The 13,397-nt window shown below is 46.3% G+C and overlaps 1 protein-coding gene across 10 annotated transcripts in view; it reads right to left on the minus strand.

Annotated features, from left to right (window-relative positions):
* The window catches only part of PRR14L (proline rich 14 like), a 71,776-nt gene that overhangs the window by 21,215 nt on the left and 37,164 nt on the right, over positions 1-13,397 (minus strand). For 7 of the 10 annotated variants that reach the window (XM_008272160.4, XM_008272161.4, XM_008272163.4 and 4 more), the window contains one exon: positions 3,596-8,714. In XM_008272160.4, coding sequence (XP_008270382.3) covers positions 3,596-8,714 — 5,119 coding nt within the window. Of the gene's footprint in view, positions 1-3,595; positions 8,715-8,807; positions 8,889-13,397 lie in introns of those variants that run through there. The other 3 variants (XM_070065850.1, XM_070065849.1, XM_051826694.2) reach the window with 2 other exon arrangements.

Raw genomic sequence — 13,397 nt, forward strand, 5'->3', positions numbered from 1 at the left:
TCAAAAAAAAAAAAAAAAAAAAAAAAAAAAGATTTATTTATTTGAGCAGTAGTAACAGAGAGGAAGGGACAGAGAGAAAGGTCATTCATCCATTGGTTCACTCCTCAAATGGCCATAACAGGCAAGAGTTGGGCTCATCCAAAGCCAGGAGCCAGGACCCTATGTGTGTACAGGGGCCCAAGCACTTGGGCCATCTTCTACTGCTCTCCCAGGCCATAGCAGAGTTAGATGGGAAGAGGAGCAGCCAGGACTTGAACTGGTGTCCACATGGATGCCAGCACTGCAGATGGTGGCTTATCCCACTATGCCACAGGGCCAGCCCCTGGAGTGCTATTTTGTGCATCTTAAAGTAAAACTGAGTTTCTTCTGAGTTTGGAACATAGTGCAGATTTAATTAACAAGGTATCTGTGTGATGACCATACAACTCATCCCCTCTCAAAAGAAAGAGGAATTTTTTTTTTTTAATAGGCATAGTTAGACAGAGGAATTCGTTTAACAGCAAGGAAAAACACAGATAATGCAGGTTCTAGAATAACATTTAGTACCAACTCAAGTTTCCCTAAGGAGTAGCGAAAAAAGGTAAGAGGGGCAAGGCTAGAATACTGGGAAAAGGAGCCAACCAAATCAGGAATGAATCAATGAGAAGAAAAAGTCCCCACTTGAATTTAAATAAAATAAAGTAAAATAAAAAGCTAGACATGGGAGGAAGAAACCATCCCACACCAAGAAAGACAAGGCAGGTGGGAAAGGTTCTGAAGAAGAAAAGGGTCACAGGGTGAAATGAAGACCCTGCACACCCACCTCAGGAACAACATGGCGTAAAGGTAACACGACTTAGAGCTGTGGCCTAACAGCAGTAATGAGGGGCCATAGTAGGTTGAGCCTCTGCTGCAGTGCTGGCATCTCATATGGTGCCGGTTCTGGTCCCGGCTGCTCCACTTCTGATCCAGCTCCCTGGTTTTTGTTTTTGTTTTTGTTTTTGTTTTTTGTTTTTTTTTTGTTTTTTTTTTTTTTTTTGACAGGCAGAGTGGACAGTGAGAGAGAGAGACAGAGAGAAAGGTCTTCCTTTGCCGTTGGTTCACCCTCCAATGGCCGGCGCACCGCGCTGATCCAATGGCAGGAGCCAGGAGCCAGGTGCTTTTCCTGGTCTCCCATGGGGTGCAGGGCCCAAGCACCTGGGCCATCCTCCACTGCACTCCCTGGCCACAGCAGAGGGCTGGCCTGGAAGAGGGGCAACCGGGACAGAATCCGGCGCCCCGACCGGGACTAGAACCCGGTGTGCTGGCGCCGCTAGGCGGAGGATTAGCCTAGTGAGCTGCGGCGCCGGCCTTTTTTTTTTTTTTTTTTTTTTTAATGAAGATTTATTTATTTGAAAGGCAGAGTTAGATCCAGAGGTAGAGAGAAAGAAAGGTCTTCCATCCGCTGGCTCACTCCCCAGATGCGCGCAAGGGCCGAAGCTGGGCAGATCCGAAGCCAGGAGCCAGGAGCTTCTTCCGAGTCCCCCACTTTGGTGCAGGGGCCCAAGGACTCGGGGCACCTTTCACTGCCTTCCAAGGCCACAGCAGGGAGCTTGATCAGAAGAGGAGCAGCCAAGATTAGAATCAGCGCCTATATGGGATGCCAGCACTGCCGGCGGCAGCCCCACCCTTTATGCCACAGCAGCAGCCCCAGGCTCCCTGTTAATAATGTTCCTGGGAAAGCAGTGGAAGAGGCCCAAGTGTTTGCGCCCTTGCACCCACGTGGGAGACTGGTAAGAAGATCCTGACTCCTGGCTTTGAATCCACCCAGCTCTGGCGGTTGTGGCCATTTGGAGAGCAAACCAGCATATGGAAAACCTCTCTCTCTGTCTCTAATAAATAATCTTTAAAAAAAAAAAGGCAAGTAATGATGAGAAGTCAGTGATATACCATACACCACACCAGACAATAAAAGCAGTACACCACCCTTTAAAATTCTGTGAGCATTCTCATGCAACGCTATGGCTGCCTTACAAGAACTGAGTGTTCCCATTTAACTATAAGATAATTACTTAGAATAGTAACTTCTCTTTCATATCAGTGAGGTTTAATTTCTGGTGTGTTTTCCTGAAACCCTTTCATTTATATAGTTTTCTGCTAGGATGCTCAGGGAACTACAAAATATATAACAGCAGCTTTTAAAGGTCAGAGGATAAGTCTACCTAAGAGACCGTCCAGACAAAGAACAAGGTCTCTTCCAGACTATTTGGAATATTAAGGGATTTTTTTTTTTTTTTTGCTGGAGTTTCAGTTTTCAACTATAGCAATGGTAAAGGTAAATCTAGAAATTCTAAAGTTTCTGTTTACCCAAAGAATTATAAATAAGAGGATTTACTGGTCTGGCTCAACCTCAACTGTTGGGAGTGAACCAGTGTACGGAAGATTTCTCTGTGTGTGTTTCTGTCACTCTATCTTCCAAATAAAAGGGAAAAAAAATTTAAAGGCAGAAGTGCATAAACTACATTTGGTGATTCTTCCATAATATCCTATATCCTTTCTACCCCTTTCTACTAAGTTAAGTACTGGTTGTGTAATGCTTTGTGAAGAAGCTATAATTACAAGTCATCATTTGGACCAGGTATAATTGTTGGCTTGTAATGGATGTTTGTTCCTTATGTGGTAGGGGCAAAGGGAAGAGAATGGATGGTCTAAGGAACGAATGAGAGAAAAGATTAGTACAAGACAGAGAAATAGACCCTGCAGGGGAATTAGGGGTGGGTGGGTGAGGGTCTACATTTAAGAATTACCACTGCAGGGCAGCTCTTTGGTACGGCAGTCAAGAGACCACTTGGGACACCCGCATTCCATACTGGAGCACCTGGGTTCATGTCCTGGCTCTGCTCCTGATTTTAGCTCCTGCTAATGTGTACCCTGGGAGGCAGCAGGTGATGGCTCAAGTACTTGGCTGGGTCCCTGCCACCCACAGGCAAGACCCATATTGAGTTCCTGGCTTCTCGGCTTCCAGGCTTCAAGCTCCCACCTGGCTCAGCCCAGGCTGTCGTGGGCTTTGGGGAGAAGACCAACAGATGGGAGATCTTTCTGTCTCTCTCTCTCTTTTTTTAAAATAGATCTATTTATTTATTTGAAAGGCAAAGCAACCAAGAAGAGGAGGTGGGGTGGAGTGGGGGTCTTCATCTGCTGGTTCACTCTCCAAATGGGAGAGTCAATGGCCAGAGCTGTACCGCTCTGAAGCCAGGAGCCAGGAGGTTGTTCCAGGTCTCCCACACAGGGGCACAAGAACTTGGGCCATCTTCCACTGCTTTCCCAGGCCAAAGCAGAGAGTTAGATAGGAAGTGGACCAGCCAGGACTCAAACTGGCGCTCATATGGGATGCCGGCACTGTAGGTGGCAGCTTTACCCGCTACGCCACAGCGCTGGCCCCTCTCTGCCTTTCAAATAAATTAAATTAATTTTTAGAAAAGAATACTGTTGCATTTTCTCAGCAGATAATCAGAAAAATAAGACAAAAAATGCAGACACAAAGACAATTTGAAATAGCCTTTCCAGCAGGGCTCCTCTCTCCCCAGTGACAGAAGTGAACGCAGGACATTTGCAAAAAACAGCAGACAGATTTTACCTGCTTGTGGTGTCCAGACTTGGCTGCTCCTTGCTGCGAGTGGACTGAAGAGCAGAAATTTCAAAGGAGCAGGCAGAAGGTCCATGCTGGCTCCAAATGGACAGCACTCTGCCCACCGAGTAGGGCAGAGAACAAAAGATCTTGTCTGCTATGGAGGCTGGAGACCTCAACCCCTTTAAGCCCTGTGTAAACTGGGTCAGGAAAAGCCTCTGCACAGTAGGCATGTGGCTGGAGAAGCTCCGTTTTTTTGTCCAGATTCGATAACATCCTGGTGAACAAAGTGCGAGAAGCGTGTGAAGGCCAAGGACAGAGCAGTCTGCTCTGGGCTGGACCACGGCAGTGTCCCCGCAGTCTGGCAGAGGAGATGGCCGCGGTGGAGGGGCCTGAGTGTGGGCCTGACTGTGGAGGCCAGTGTCTTCCCTGAATGCGGCCATCCCAGGGCAGCCATGGGACAGGAAGAAAGAGAAGGTCCACTTGGGAGGTTGAGACGCACACTGGGCAGCCTTTCCTAAGGCGAGCCTCGCGGGAGCACAGTGCTCAGGGAAAGTCCGCGAGGACTCAGTCGCGCCATCTGAGCCCGACTTCACAGGGAAGGACACTGGGAAGATTCTGGAACCAAACAGCAGTGATGGCATCCTGTTGCTCAGGTCGATGAAGCTCATCTTGATGCCTTCAAGAGAATAAAGTGCCAGGGGCTTACTGTCGGGCCTTTTATCCCATGCGCTAGCTGCCAGATGTGGGTTCAGCAGCATTGTACTGTATGAAAACCCATCGAGGAGCCGTTTATATCTGAGCCGCTTGAAGCTTTTAGCCGCTGGAACAAGTTCAGAGGAACACCGCCGATACCGTGTAAGTTTCTGGGTCTTTGTGGCCGGGGCGAGTTTGGAGGCAAGGACAGACAGCTTGTTTAGTAAGGCTGATTCTTTGGTAGGCTTCCTAAAATTCAGGCTCCTCAGGAGATGGCACGGAGTAGCCCTCTGCTTTGGTATGTGGCTGATGGAGCTCCTGGTAGGCAGGGTTTCAGGCTCTGACCGTGTGGGCACAGAGACAACCCGTGAACTGAGAAGCCTGTAGGCTTTTGTGGGGATGGGCGCAGAGGGACCCTTTACAAAGGCAGAGCAGCTCGCTCTACTCATTCTTCTCCCCACACTGACTTGCTCCTGACAGGAAACTCTCTTACACCTTCGGTGGGGCTGCTTCTTTACAGGAAGCACTCCTTTCTGATGGGAAGTGTTCCCAAAGGCACCACAGATCGGATCACACCCAGCAGAGGAGGGATCCTGCACTTTCTGGGGGTCACCAGGGAGGCAAGGGCCCGTGCACAACGCAGCGTCCTTTAACGGATGGCGGAAGCTTTCCTCCTTTGGGTCCTCCTTGGCTGGCTTTGCTACGGTGATTTCTTTCGTCTTGGCAGACTCATCTTGGCCAGCTTTGGGCTGGTTCTTAGTTTGTGCCGCGTCTGAAAACACATCAGATGCTGTGCATCGCTCCAGCGCTCCTTTCGGATGGGTCTGTTCCTCTTCCTTCTTCTGCACGCAGCACGTTGCCTCGCTTTGCTGTTTTCCAGCTTCACTGGGCCTCCTTGGGCACGTAAAGGCCTGGGAAATCTCACTCGTGTCATCACCACCACCGCCAACAGCACCAGCAGGCTCTCTGGTACTCACATCAGATGCCTCCCCAATGGTTCCGGGCCCCACTCGTCCACTCTGAGACTCTTCAGGTTCTCTGGTAGCTTCTGTTTCCACTGCCAAAGGCAAATGTCTATGACACTCTGTGCCAGCATTCTTCTTCACACTGATGTACATGCTGTCTCCCTCACTACAATTACTTGCGTCCCTGGGTATGCATTCCCCTTTCTCGTGCAGAACTACTGAGCAGCCCTTTAGATTTTCACAAAGCGTTTCATCATCTTTTGGCTTGAGAATGTTTTTCAGGGCAGTTTCTTCACTTTTAATATTTTTTCCTGATTTTTCTTGAGCAGATGGACACAAAGGCATTATCTCAGTGGATTCCAGTCTCCCGAAGGAAACAGAGTTCTCATCTTGGCCTCTAGAAGACAACTCTTTTGAGGAAATCTTAGAGGTATTTTCCTTGCCAAGGAGAACATTTATTTCTGCTTTTGCGCCCTCGGTCATTCTTTGTGTTTCTTTCAGAAATGCTCCTTTACTTTGCTGTTCAGGACAAACATCATTTAAAGACAGCTTTACTCTGTCCAATATTCTTATATTTGGTTCATGATCTGCAAAAGACTCCTTCTTATGCATCTTATGGGCACAAGAGTCTGGACATTTTTCTATTTCACAGTCTTTTAAACATTGGCAAACTTTCTCTTCACATGATTTTTTTATTTCAAGAGATTCTACTACAGAAGCAGTAGCATTTGGGAAGGCTGAGTCCTGGTCAGTTGTTGCTGTAAATGCAATATCTCTCTGAGACAAGGTACTCCTTAAGGTTTCTTGGAATGTCACTCTACCTTGCCTTATGGCACTACCAAGCGTGCCAGATACTTCCACACCCAGCATGCCTTCTGCAGGTTCACTACTACAGGCTGCACAGACAGCATCTACTATTCCGTGTGTGGACTCTTCACAACCAGAAACACTTCCAATGGCTGCTTCTGCGTTGCCTTTCTTTGGACCACTAGACAGAGGGTTACTACTGCCTGAAGTGATTAGCTGATCCTGTGGGTTGTGACTTCCTTCTCTGTGAGGCCCTGTGAGGGTCTCTATCCCTTCCCTCTCCAGTGCCTCCTCAGCTGGCCTATCTTCACATCTGCATCCACCTGGTCTGCTTTGTTTACTCTGCCAGTCAAGGACGTCCTCTGCCTTATGATGGACAGTTTCAACTGCTCGGTTCATGTTTTCAAAACTGGAGAACGTAACAGTAGGAGCCTGCTCCAACAATTTCTCAGGACTTGGAATGTTTGCAGATTGGTTTAGTCCCTGTGCAGCACAATCAGAGATGTTATATTTACAAAACGCAGTCTCTCCGGGTAGATCTCGTTCCTTTCTTTCTACCCCTTCCCCACTGGACCTGATGCAAGCGGTGGCTTTGGCTGAAGATCCGTTGTTTAACATCCCTGCTGCCGTTCTGTTTCTGAACTTATCTCCTAGAAGGCTGTCTTTAGTTTCCGCCTCATCAAGTTCACTTTCCTCTGATGTACACATCACTTTACAGGCACTACTTTCCACAAAGTCTTCCCTTCTCTGGGAGCAAAGAACACGGTGCTCATTTTCGGGTCTTGAGGCTGCCAAGTTATTGATGTCCACAGTGGTTCTGCCAGACACAAAGGCAGCACAGGTGGAACACGTGTTCTCCTCTGGTACACTTTTTCTCACACAATGACAGCTGGAGGTACGCTGAGATGGAACATTCGTGCATTCTATGACCTCTTGAGGTGAACCAGCTGCTTCTTTCTTATCTGACAGAAGACGGGAATGTAGATCTTCAGTTCCTGAATCAGCCGTTTCTCTCTCTCCTTCAAGGCTTCCTGGTTTGATGTTTAAGGTTGGACTGTTTGAGGTGGCACCACAGGTCTTGTGACCTGGTGGAGAGTGGTCTTTTGCTTTTGTCTCAATGGGAATGGTCTGAGTACCAGCAATGACATCTGCTCCGTCCTCTGAAGGAGGCTGATGGCTCTGTTGGACACCCTCACTTGCTGGGAAAGGCATCTCTTTGTTTCTACTTAGTACAGAATCTGTTGGCAACTTTGTATGGTCTTGAGAATTAAGGGGCACTTGATTAAAAACACATTCGTTTTCGAGTTTGTTTACAACGAGTTCATTGGTATAAGAAAGTTTATTCATCTCACAGGTAATGCTCTGTTCATCTGAACACGGAATATCACCCTGTGAGGTCTGTATACCTTTTTCTGACTCAGCTCTGTAATCAAAATCTGGAGATGTTTGTAACTGAGTAGTACCTTCCTGGGGTTTGGATCCATCATTAGGCATAGAACTTATCTGATCTTCTGGCCTTAAACTCAGAAGGGATTTTCTTTCAGGCAGAAAACCATGACATGATACTTCATTTAACTGAGTGTCACCGTCCAGATTTCTCTGGATGCTAACTGAGGAGTCGGAGTCTTCACTACAAATCTTTTCATGTAACATACCAGGTTCTATAGTGGTTGTCCGTTTCGGCTCCTCAATCTGCACCAAGGAGGAAAAACTGTTTTGTTTATTACCTTGAGTATCTGAAGTGACTTTCAAATCATTGTTTTTGAACACTATTTCCACGGCTTCAGGAGAAGAACTGGGCACCGAGGATGCAGGGCTCTCTGCATGGAGACTGCCTTGCACGCAGTGGTTACTGTGGATATTTTCTTTTGGAGAATCAACAGTTTCTTTCTCACCAGAACAATAACCACTGGCATCCCTGACTGGTTGCCTGCCGTTAATAATGGAGAGTTCCCCTCGTTCACTAACAGGACTCAAAAGCTGTGCTCCATTTTCTTTGCTAGAAGCCAAGTTCTTACTTTGATCATCCTCACCAAAATAGGAATTGTCTGTCTTTTCAGCAGATCCCTTCAGCAAACCATCATTTTCAAAACCACCTTTTTCTAAGGATGTTATTCTGGATCCCGGACTCGTCAGACTCGATGTGCAACACGGAACTTTTGAATTTTCTCCCGAGGACTCCGCAGCGCCTGGGTTTCTCATGGCTGCGGGATCACCACGTGCAGAACTGTGTTTTTCCTTATGGTGGCCAAGTGTCTGTTGCTGACTGTCGTCTGCTTCACAGACGGGGTTTGACTTACACAACTCCTCCTTCCCATTGTCCACTTTGGAAATGGCACTGTTTCCTGGTAATAATGACAACCAAGAAGGACAAGTTTTTAATTCTTCACATGCTTTTTCCTTAGGAGTTGCTTCTGTTAATCCAGGGTCCATAAAATTTAAAGGCTTTAGGGAAATTAACGTGCTGGTTTCTGAAACCTCACCACTGGCCATGGTTCTGTCTACGTCTGGGTCTTTGCTGTGCCCAGCTGAGACACCTTTACTCACATTGCCGTTCTCGTGGCCTTCACTACTGTCCGTCTCAGTCCCATTGACCTTCATACCTTGTACTTCTGCAGGGGGTTCTACCACGCTTTCATTTATAATCTGCACACTTCGCTCTGCACAAAGAAATAAATTCAAATCAGTATGCAATCACTCCACCTTCATGAATTTTATCATGCAACCAGAGGCAACAAGTAAAAAGACTCAACTGGAAAAGATTCACAAAGTTAGTGTGCAGTACATTGGTTTTGTGCTTCTCTGAAAGGCAGGACAGCCAGCTAGAAGTGCACCTGGAAGAAACAGGTGATTCTGAACAAACATCTTCACCTAAATCTTACTTAACATCCATAAATCAAAGCTACAGCTGAATATAATATGAAAACACATGACTAGAACAGTCTTAAGAAGCGTCCATTTTAAAACATTAATAGGGTCGTCTCATTATTAGATGACATTATTAGATGATGATCTTAATATTGGAACTCAGATAACTCATAGATTAAGTTACTTGAAAAACAATTATACATAAAACTTTATATACAGGAGATTACTCTAAGTTGAATATCAGTCTTGAACCCAATTACCTGCAGTAACTACCTTTCTGTAAGATTCAGCTGATAATTATCAAAGTCCATGGGTGTTTATTATAATCTTTCTACTTTTGAGTAAGTTTAAAAATGTTTTAAATATTCATAGTGGAAAACTTTCTAAGCATAATGCAATTAATAAAGGAGTTCTATTTATACAGTTTCTCTGAAATCCTAGGTATAGGTTGCGGTAAAAAGAAATTACCTAAATTTTTAAAGTACATAACTACTTTCACCTATTTCACTTCTAGAAAACAAAGCCAAAGCTCTAGACATACACACATGTATGCATAGGCAGTTCACAAAGTTCATAGAAAATTGAATTAAAAGATAAAGCTCAGGGGCCAGCACTGTGGCATCGTGGGTAAAGCCACCACCTAAGTACCCAACATGGGTGCCGGTTTGAGTCCTGACCGCTCCACTTCTGATCCATTTCCCTGCTAATGTGCCTGGGAAAGCAGCGGAGGACAGCCCAAGTTGTTGGGGCCCTGCACCCATGTGAGAGACCTGGAAGAAGCTCCTGGCTCCTGGCTCTGGATTGGCCCAGCTCCAGCCATTGCGGCCAGTTGGGAAGTAAGCCAGTGAATGGAAGATCTCTCTCTCTCTCTGCCTCTCCTTCTCCCTCTCTGTAACTGCTTTTCAAATAAATAAATCTTAAAAAAAAGGATAAAGTGTATTGTACTGCAAAAAATAATTTGAATTCAATGCATTTTTTTAAAGATTTTATTTATTTATTTGAGAGGTAGAGTTACAGACAGTGAGAGGGAGAGACAGAGAGAAAGGTCTTCTATCCGCTGGTTCACTCCTGAAATGGCCACAACGGCCGGAGCTGCACTGATCCGAAGCCAGGAGTCAGGTGCCTCCTCCGGGTCTCCCACGTGGGTGTAGGGGCCCAAGGACTTGGGCCATCTTCTACTGCTTTCCCAGGCTACAGCAGAGAGCTGGATTGGAAGAGGAGCAGCCGGGACTAGAACCGGTTCCCATACAGGATGCCAGCACTGCAGGTGGAGGAATAACCTACTGCGCCATGGTGCCAGCCCTATAGTGTTTCCATAATACGGATCTCCCGTGAACTTTCTGAAGATGCCTTGTATATATGTATGTGTATACATATTAGTATGTATGTAACAAGAAACAGGCAATAAATAGGTAAAGGGAAAGGCAAATTAATTTAAAGATCCAATTCCCATTGGAATATAAACTCCATAAGCATTAAGAATCTTGTTGGTTTCATCTGGATAATGCTTGGCATATAACAATACTCAATAAATATTTGTGGAATTCATAAATAAACGCAATTAGATTATATCAATAAATGCTATTACCTGAGTTTCTAGTTTTCCTATTCATTTCTTTAGGTACAAAAGTGGTAATTAATAGGACAAAAGGGGGTGGGTGTTGTGGCATGGTGGGTTAAGCCGCCACTGATAACTGTTACATCCTGTATGAGAGGGCCTGGTGCTGAGTCCTGACTCAGCTTCAGATCCAGCTTCCTGCTAATGCAACCAGCAGGTAACAGATGATGACCCAAGTACTCCGGTTCCTGCCACCCAAGTGGGAGACCCAGATGGGAGTTCTGGCTGTGGCCTGGCTTTGGGAAGTGAATGGTGGATACAAGATCTCTTGCTTTGCTACCCTGCCTTTCCTTCTTTTTTTTTTTTTTTTTTTTTAATTTTTGACAGGCAGAGTGGACAGTGAGAGAGAGAGACAGAGAGAAAGGTCTTCCTTTGCCGTTGGTTCACCCTCCAATGGCCGCCGCTGCAGCCGGCGCACCGCGCTGATCCGATGGCAGGAGCCAGGATCCAGGTGCTTTTCCTGGTCTCCCATGGGGTGCAGGGCCCAAGCACCTGGGCCATCCTCCACTGCACTCCCTGGCCACAGCAGAGAGCTGGCCTGGAAGAGGGGCAACCGGGACAGAATCCGGCGCCCCGACCGGGACTAGAACCCGGTGTGCCGGCACCGCAAGGTGGAGGATTAGCCTATTAAGCCACGGCGCCGGCCCATACCCTGCCTTTCAAATAAATAAATCTTTCAAAAAAAGAAAAAAAAAAAAAAAAGGAAGGAAGAGAGAAAGAGGAAAAAGAAAAAGAAAAGGAAAGAGAAAAGGGATGGGGTGGGGAAGAGCAAACTGGACTTGAGTGTGACTGCTACTTACCTGAGTCTCAGTTTCCACCTTTGTAAAAAGCACGGGAACCATACTCACCTCATTCATGGCTATATTGAGGGCTACATTAAATAATACAAATACAACACCACGTGGTACAGTGCCTGCCATATAAAGGAAAGTTGCCTGCTTTCCTTGATTCTTAATTTTGTGAGATCTAAGAGTAGTTAAAATGAAAATGACCAGGCATGTTTAGAGTTCTACTGCACAGTAGGCTAACTACAATATTTCAAAATGTTGTGCTTCAAAGGACAACATTAAGAAGTGGAGAGTGGCTAGAAGAAAATATTTGTAAACCATCTATCTGACAAAAGATTTGTATTTAGAATATATAAAGAATTCTCTGGATGATATAAAAGGAAAGTTTAAAAATGGGCAGAAGCATAAATTCTCATTCTTCCATCTGCAGGTTCACATCCCAAATAGCAACAAGGCCAGAGCTGAGCTGATCCGAAGCCAGGAGTCTTCTGGATCTCCCACATGCGTATAGGAGGCTGAGCACTTGGGCCATCTTCCACTGCTTTCCTAGGCACACTAGCAAGGAGCTGGATTGGAAGTAGAGCAGCCGGGACTCAAACCAGCGCCCATAGGGGATGCCAGGACTTCAGGCCCGGGCTTAACCTACTATGCCACAGCGCTGGCCCCTAGTTAGTTCATTTCAAGAGTACGGTATGGGAAAGGCTGGGGGAGGAGGACAACTTCATGGTGGATATCCCTGACAAACACTAGTTCATGATGCTAGTATGTGCCCTTGATGCAAGTGATGCACATGGCATTCTCTGTGTCATCTCTCTCTCCCAAACAGGTAACTCCAGGCTTATTATGAGAAAAACATCAGAGATCCTAATGGAGGGCTATTCTTTTTGAGCTATATTTTATTGGGGCTGGAGTTGTGGTGTAGCAGGTAAAGTTGCCACCTGCAGTGCCAGCATCCTATATGGATGCGGTTTGAGTCCTGGCTGCTCCACTTCCAAACCAGCTCTCTCCATGGCCTGGGAAAGCAGTGGAGGATGGCCCAAGGTGCTTGGGACCCTGCACCTACGTGACAGACCCAGAGGAAGCTCCTGGCTCCTGAATTCAGATTGGCCCAGCTCCAGCTATTGTGGCCATTTGGGGAGTGAACCAGTGGATGGAAGACCTCTCTCTCTGCTTCTCTGTAACCCTGCCTTTCAACTAAATAAATAAATTTTTTTAAAGATGTATTTTATTTATTGGAAAGACTGAGCAACAGAGAGACAGGAGGAGAGATCTACCTGCTCACTGGTTCACTCCCTAAATGGTCACAAAAGCCAGGGCTGAGAAAAACCAGGATTCCATCCTGATCTCCCCTGTGGCTGGCAGTGGCCCAAGTACTTGGGTCATCTGCCTTCATGAGTACATTGTAGGAAGCTGGACTGGAAGTGGAGCAGCTGGGACTTGAACCAATGCTCCAATATGGGATGCTGACATTACAGGCAGCAGCTTAACCCACTGTATCAGAACACAGGCCCTGGAGAGATATTCTGCAAGTCACATGACTAGTACTCTTTCAAACTCAAGGACACCCAAAACAAGAAAAGTGAAAGGAACTGTCACAGATTAGAGGAGCCTAAGGAGACATGAAAATGGGATGCTGAGACGGAAAAAGACATCAGGTAAAAAGTAAGGCAATCTAGACGAACTGTGGACTTTAGTTAATAACGATAACGATGATGCATCAATATTGGCTCACTGATCTAAAAAATGCCTTCATAGTAGTGTAAAATGCTAACAGTAGAAGAAATTGGGACAGGTGCCAGAAGAAACTAGCATAGTAGTTAAGACATCGCTTGGGATGTCTATATCCCATGAGAGTGCCTGGGTTCAAGACTTGGCTTGGCTTTCAAGTTCCAGCTTCCTGCTAATGTTCACCCTAAGAGGCAGCAGTGATGGGTCAAGTTGTTGGGTCCCTGCTACCCATGTGGAAGACTCAGATTGGGTTTTGGGCTCCTGGCTTTAGTCTGGCCCAGCTGTTGCTTTTGAGGGCATCTGAGGAGTGAACCAGTAATGGAAGATCTCGGCTCTGTCAC

The sequence above is a fragment of the Oryctolagus cuniculus genome, chromosome 21 (genome assembly GCF_964237555.1).
Source record: "Oryctolagus cuniculus chromosome 21, mOryCun1.1, whole genome shotgun sequence".
NCBI classification, from domain to species: Eukaryota; Metazoa; Chordata; class Mammalia; order Lagomorpha; family Leporidae; genus Oryctolagus; species Oryctolagus cuniculus.